The sequence below is a fragment of the Propithecus coquereli genome, unplaced genomic scaffold (assembly GCF_000956105.1).
Source record: "Propithecus coquereli isolate 6110/MARCELLA unplaced genomic scaffold, Pcoq_1.0 Scaffold656, whole genome shotgun sequence".
Classification (NCBI taxonomy): domain Eukaryota; kingdom Metazoa; phylum Chordata; class Mammalia; order Primates; family Indriidae; genus Propithecus; species Propithecus coquereli.
In genome coordinates this window covers 446,107-453,560 of record NW_012152574.1, presented here as the reverse complement: position 1 = coordinate 453,560, position 7,454 = coordinate 446,107, and the positions used below count along the sequence as shown (strand labels likewise).

The 7,454-nt window shown below is 41.8% G+C and overlaps 1 protein-coding gene across 1 annotated transcript; it reads left to right on the top strand.

The window, feature by feature from the left end:
* The first annotated feature begins 2,666 nt into the window (after positions 1-2,666).
* Positions 2,667-3,843, top strand: LOC105823037 (olfactory receptor 11A1). The gene has a single exon (XM_012660115.1). It carries the CDS (start codon positions 2,740-2,742, stop codon positions 3,694-3,696), a length of 957 nt encoding a protein of 318 aa, XP_012515569.1. The 5' UTR covers positions 2,667-2,739; the 3' UTR covers positions 3,697-3,843.
* The last annotated feature ends 3,611 nt before the right edge of the window (positions 3,844-7,454 follow it).

Sequence of the window (7,454 nt, the reverse complement as noted above, 5' to 3'; positions counted from 1 at the left end):
GCCCTGTCTTTTATTCTACCTCTTCCTAATTTCAGTGAGCTGAAAGGCTGTAACAGGAAAGAAGAACTTTTCTTTATTTATGAACTGACGGATGAATGAGTGGAAACTATAGGAAGGCAAATCTTGGCTCGCTATAGGAACAAATTGCTGAGTCAGGATGATCCAGCTATGTGCTGATTTCCTGGGGAGGTGGTAGCAGTGAGCTATTTATTACTGGAGGTTCTAGCCTGATTTGCATGCTCACCTCTCTCCTGGGCAGAAATGCCATAGAAAGAATCTAAGCCTCAGATTGGGCTTGGACCAGATAAAATAATCTAGGAGTTAAGGGAGGTCCACAGAGGGAATGTCAAATTCATGTCACCAGGAAATGCAAATGGGAGCAGAGGACAAGGAAATATTTAATATCTTCTAGAGGCAGGAGTTGGAGGATGGTAACAGAAGCTGTGGGATTTTATGATCTGTGAAGTACAGGACCCTTCTCTGATCAGTCCACGTGGGTTTAAGTTAGGGAAGAGATGGTTTTACACATCAGGTATTTATTGAGACTTCATCTTTTTGTAAACTTTGTTGGGTAATGTAGTAGATAAAAAATTTAGTTCCTGTGCTAAATGAACTTGTAGTGTTCTGGGAAAAGGAAAATTCACACAGTAAAATAATGAACCATCAGTTCAGGGCAGCATGCATTTGCTCATCAGGGTGGGGCCATCCCTTCTTTCATTCTTGTTACCTTGGATCAAGCCTCCATAATACTATCTAAATTTAGGTTGGATCATGCCACCCTATTGTTTAAAAGCCGTCAGGTGTGCCCTGCTGCCTACAGGATAAAGCTCTAGCTAGAAGTCCTCCTGGTGACACAAAGGGCCCTCTTGTTTGGATCCAGGCCCGCCTCTCTATGACCGTCTTCCTTCATTGTTCACCTCAATCCTAATGCTCCTGCAGAACTGAGTTTCTTTTAGCTACTCTTGGCTACTTGCCCCCTGCTATTTCCTTTCCTCCTCACATTCTATGCTGTTTCTTGCCTCAGTATCTACTCGTGGTTTTCCTTTCACCTGAAATGCCCTCACCTCCATTCTTTTCATTCTCCATGGCAATTGCTAGTCAGTTCAGCAATGCTTCCTCGCAGTACTGCATCTTTCAGGTTGAATTCATTAACTCCCTTTCAGTGTATTGCCGTTGTCTGTTGATGTGCCCACCTACTACATAAGATCGTAAGCTCCTTAAGGGCATGGACTGGTGTTATTTCACCTAGTGCCCTCAGCAACTCAAGTAATGTCTTCTATACACAAGATCCTTGCACATGATTGCTCAAGAAATAAAGAGCTCCATTAGTCACGGAGGCTTCATGGGGGAGATGAAACCTAAGCTGGGTCTTTAGGATTTAACAGTAGTGATGAGCAAGGGAGTGGAAAATGGGATTCCATGCAAAAGGCAGATTTGGCCTTAGGCAAAAATACAAATTAGTCTGCAGTGAAGTCTCCTGCCACCTTAGGCCCTGAGCCAGCCAGTCTCCACGTCTTTGGCAACTGATGTTCTAGCCTGTATTAAAGAAAACTTGTATTTTATATAATAATAAATGTAATATATGTTTATCAATTCCACAATCTAGAAAATAACACTGTTAGAATTAATTATGTAAATATATATGAGAATATCCTTTTTTCTCTTCTATTCCCGTACGCTCTAAATTATTCCCTGTGTTCTCACTGTCTTCAGTGAAAACATACGTTGCTCAGGAAAGCGTATGAAAGCCCTTCCTGTGGGGACGCAGGTCCATTTTCAGATCTCCAGCAGCGCTATGCTTAATCGTAACTCTTTGCTTCCACGTTTGCCTTTCCTGCCAGCAATACCCTGCCTCGTCCCTTATCTTTTGCCTGGCCAGCTCCTGCCTGGCCTTCAAAACTAAGCCCACAGGCTACTGTCTTCAAAGAGCCTTCCTGGCCTTGCTTCCCACATGCCTGCCCTAGAGCCCGGCCAAGGTTTGGGCTTTCTCTGCTCCCACAGACCCACTTCCCCTATCGTTATCATTTATCACATTTTCACTATAGACTCTTGAATGGCCTGATGAAACTAGCATTTTAAGCAGTATTTTGATAAGGGAGGGGACAAACTAGAGACTAGAAGGCTACACAGTGGGTCATTGTGCTCTTACAGGCGTGGGATAGAGAGGAAGGAATATACAGAATTTTCTAAGGAACAGTTTATAAGATTTCACTGCTTGGGAGGTGGGGAATGAAAGAGGTGGGTGAGATAAAGATGGCTATGAGATAGTGACCATGGGAATCAGACAGATTTGCAAATCGCTCATGGAGGAATTGGCGGTGGCGACTGGGGAAGAGCTTGTTGTTGTGGGACGTGTCCACGGGCGTGTGGAGGGTGCTGCACTGGTGCACAAGAGGGAGGCTGTGGTAGCTTATGGAGATTAGGATGATGGGCTTTACTGTATGATAGAGGTAGCAGACTGAATCAGGGAAAAGGGCTTCAAAAGACTAAAATTATGAAGTTGGATAAACTCTCTTGAGCCTTAAAGAATATGCACAATGAAGGAAGGCCGGGAAGGATGGGAGTTGGGAAAGGAGTGACAACTAACAGCAGGAACAGATGAAGACTTGTGTGAGTAATCCTTGTTTTGGAGGCTCACTTTTATCTTTTTTATTTTAGCCCTATTGATCTGAGGCTTGTTGTAGAAGATATAGAGACTCACTAAAATTTTTCTTCAAATTACTGCCAAGCAGAACTTAGATGATCCACATGGAAATTGTCTATATAGGAAATGAAACTGTTACTGAATTTGTCCTCCTTGGCTTCTATGACATCCCTGAGCTGCATTTCCTGTTCTTTATTGTGTTCGCTGTTGTCTATGCATCCATCGTCGTAGGGAATATGCTGATCATTGTGGCAGTGATTAGCTCCCGGAGGCTCCACAAACCCATGTATTTCTTTCTGGCTAACCTGTCCTTCCTGGAGATCCTCTATACCTCCACAGTGATGCCAAAAATGCTGGAGGGCTTCCTGCAAGAGGCAGCCATCTCTGTGGCTGCTTGTTTGCTCCAGTTCTTTGTCTTTGGCTCTTTAGCCACAGCTGAATGCTTCCTGCTGGCTGTCATGGCATATGATCGCTACCTGGCAATCTGCTACCCACTCCGCTACCCACTCCTGATGGGGCCCAGATGGTGCTTGGGGCTGGTGGTCACAGCCTGGTTCTCTGGCTTCATGGTAGATGGACTGGTTGTGGCCCTGATGGCCCAGCTGAGATTCTGCGGCCCCAACCACATTGACCACTTTTATTGTGACTTCATGCCTTTGGTGGGCCTGGCTTGCTCGGATCCCAGAGTAGCCCAGGTGACAACATTCATTCTTTCTGTGGTCTGCCTCAGTGTTCCCTTTGGACTGATTCTGACATCTTATGCTCGGATCATGGTAGCAGTGCTGAGAGTTCCTGCTGGGGCCAGCAGGAGAAAGGCTTTTTCCACATGCTCGTCTCACCTAGCTGTAGTGTCCACATTCTATGGAACGCTCATGGTCTTGTACACTGCACCCTCTGCTGTCCACTCCCAGCTCCTCTCCAAGGTCTTTTCCCTGCTTTACACCGTGGTCACCCCCATCTTCAATCCTGTGATCTACACCCTGAAGAACAAGGAGGTTCATCAGGTATTACGGAGGATTCTCTCCATTAAACAAACTGAAGCACTTGATTGAAGGAGGGTAGTGAAGATTCTGTTTGGATTTTGGACACCTCCATTGGGAAGTCTTCCAGGATTAGTTGGAAGGGAGGAACTTTGTTCTATTTCAACATTCCTTTCAAACTCTTTCGTACTTACACTGCAAGTAAGAATGGTAGGGCAACAATTTCCAAATGCTAGTTTAAAAAAATTATTTAAACTTTGATTAGTTCTTTATTAAGTGCACCATAAATATTTAATATAAAAAAAACAAAAACAGCAATGCCAAACTAACCTAGAAATATTTCTTATTTATGTTATTGTATAACATTTCAAAATTTCTTCCTACATATATGTATATGTATATTGATAGTAAATTTGTATATAGAACAAATTGGATCATGGAGTTTGAAATCTGATTTTCCACTGAACAGTATGTCATGAACAACTTTTTACATTAATAAGTATCCACTTCTTTATATTTCTGGCTTCATACTACAGCTAAACACGTTTGTTTAAATAATCTATTGCTGGTAATTTTTAGTTGTAAAATATTGTATAGTGAAAGTTTTAGGACTTAAATTGCAAGGTCTGAGGATATGTATATTTTTAAAAATTTAAAGCTGAATTAATTTGACTTATTCACTTTTTGACTTTTTATTGTAGAAGATTTCAAGCATGCACAGAAACAGGGAGAATAGCATAGTGAATCCCCATGTAGGCATCATCCAGCTTCAACATCAATATTTTGCTAATCTGGTTTTAATTACCTACAGCTCCTTTTTGTTTGTTTTGCTAAAAAACTATGGCAAATTCCAGATGTTGCGTTAGTATTGTGTTGTGTAAATTGTGCGTGTATATATCCACATGTAAGTACTTAGCACGCTTTCTGATAAAGACATTTTTAGAAACTGTGACCACCATGCCGTTATGATACTTAGCACAATTACCAAATTTTCCTAACATCATCTAGTACATATGCCATGTTCACATTTCTCCATTGATCTTTAAGTAATTTAAAAAACTTAGGATCTAAATAATGTTTACAAAACGTATTTTGTTATGTTTCCAGTCCCTTTATAACATAGCAGACCTCCTCTCTCTATTCTTTTTTTGTCATGCTATTGACTTATTTTTTTGAAAATTCCAGACAAAGATTTTACAACGCCTGTAATTCTAGCACTCTGGGAGGCCAAGGCGGGAGGATCATTTGAGCTCAGGAGTTTGAGACCAGCCTGAGCAAGAGTGAGACTCCATCTCTACTAAAAAAAAAATTAGAAAGAAATTAGCTGGACAACTAAAAATATATAGAAAAGTTAGCCGGGCATGGTGGCGCATGCCTGTAGTCCCAGCTACTAGGGAGGCTGAGGCAGTAGGATCGCTTGAACCCAGGAGTTTGAGGTTGCTGTGAGCTAGGCTGATGCCGTGGCACTCTAGCCTGGGTGACAAGAGTGAGTCTCTGTCTCAAAAAAAAAAAAAAAAAGAGAGATTTTACAGCAGCTGCTTACAAATATATTCAAAACATTAAAATCCACACCACCAAAGCATAAAACCAAGCCTGCCTGTGTTCAAGATGATCCCCCTTTAATTGAAATGCTTGCTAGAAAAAAACCTCAACTTTCTTCAGAAGAAGATAAAAGAATCTAGAATCTCTACAGTACTTGTATTCAATCAAAAAAATTGCTAGTCATACAAAGACATGGGAAAATCCTATCAATGTTCAAGAAAAAAAGTCAATAATAACTGCTTTGATGGCGTGGATTTGTGGAAAGTCCAAGGTGTTTTGTGAGCCTCTCTCAATTTTTCTCTTTCTTATGGACATTGTCAGGGCTTGGTTTTAGGCTGTTAAGCCAGACCTGGAGTAGGTCTCACTCAAGCAAGTGATCCTTACAGTGAAGGTTTGTCCTTTCGGCGTCTCAGCGGATGGCAGGGGTTATGAGGTGTTGATGAGATTCCTCTACTTCAGCAGGGCGGACAGCACACTTTCCTGGTGCTGCTCTTCCTCAAGCCCGATCCCCGTCTAGTGTCAGTTTCATTTCAATCCTGCAATGGCTTCCGGCCCTTCGTGTGTACAGTCCAGCTAGCAGTTACAGCTCACGGACTCCTCCATCAACATGCTTCTGAGATCCTCTCCACATGTAGCTCTTGCTTTGCTGATCCCCTCTCCCACAGCTTCTAGAGAGTGGCTTCAGCTGCTCCAAATTCAGGATGATTTCTGCTTTGTCAGATCAGTGAGACTGTCCATGGTCCTCTGCCAGGGCCATGGTAAGGAACTGTCCCCAGGGAGACAGCTGGGGGATTGCATGGCTCACCTTGCGAGCTTCCTTTCCTCCAGGGATCACAATCATGTCTTACCTGCTCTCCACTGCCTGAAAACTATTTCTTCATAGCCTTTGTCCTATTTTATAGTCAATTATGCCGGGGTGACTTCCATCTTGGTGAGAAGCAGAAGTGCTCCCATAATACTTTTAAAAATAGTTTTCTTATGGTAAATACCTTGTTAAGCTATTATAATAAACCATGCACCTGAATCTAAAATATTCAGCGGTGAGAGCTGATCATTCTCTTCAGTACTTCTCACAATGCCTTCTTTACGGTAGATGCGTTATATATGCTTGTAGAATTGGACTAAGTTTTACTGAATGTTGATGAGGAGAATGATGAGGATGGGGTGAACTGCCTGGTGGTGGTGGTGGTGACAGGTATGAGAAGTGCCTGGTGATAGTTATTATCAAGTCTTTGTTCTAAAACCTCAGGTCACAACTGTGTATCTTTATAAATATACAAACAAAAGGAGCAAGATGCACAAGTCATATTTTTGTTTTTTATTCAGAAGACATAGTTCTGCCTATTTCATCTTACCTTGGGTCAGAGGTATTATAAACTATTTATAGCAGTTAAAAATCTATATTTTAAACAATTCTCAGCATACAGACTCTCCAGAAAGGGAGTTCTTGCACTCCTCAGAAACCCAGTTCTCCATTCCAAGTACTAACCAGGCCCTACCCTGCGTAGCTTCCAAGAGAAGATGAGATTGGGTGCGTTCAGGGTGGTATGGTGGTATGGCCATAGACAGAATCCCAATTCTTATGGGGGAAATTTCTCTCTGTATCCATATTTTTTCCTGTATCTTAACTTGTTATTCCCAGGCCAGCCAAAATGTGGGTTTTTGTTCCTGACCTCGGAAATTCTATATTTTCTGGTGAAGCCCAGAATGAACTTGGTGTGACATTTTAACCTGCCGCTGGTCCGCTGGATTATTGCTGTCCTCGCTGGTTTCCTGACTCCTAACTGGAATTTTTTAAACTCTGTTACTCACCTCCACAATATTCAGATTTCAATTTCAATATTCAATTTCTTTGATATTTTGTCATTCAGTGGCATCCAGTGTCCAGTTGAAGAAGGGACATTCAGAGAAAAAGAAAATTATTTGTATTCACTATATCTTGGGGAACGGGAGAAACTGGTTTTAGGGCCCGAGGAGATACGTCAACTTGGATTATCCAGTCAATAATCATTCATTTAAAAATAATTTTCTGAACACATGCTGTGACATCATTAGATTAGAATTGGAAAGAATATATTAACTTTTAGAGATCTGTGGAAAGCAATATGGAGATACCTTAAAGAGACACAAGTAGAACTACCTTTTGATCCAGCAATCCCATTACTGGGCATCTACCCAAAAGAACAAAAATCACTCTATGAAAAAGACACCTGCACCCGAATGTTTATAGCAGCACAATTCACAATTGCGAAGATGTGGAAACAACCCAAGTGTCCATCAATACATGA

Coding starts and splice junctions, on each gene's coding strand:
- LOC105823037 (XM_012660115.1), top strand. CDS start 2,740: ATGATCCACATGGAAATTGTCTATATAGGAAATGAAACTGTTACTGAA.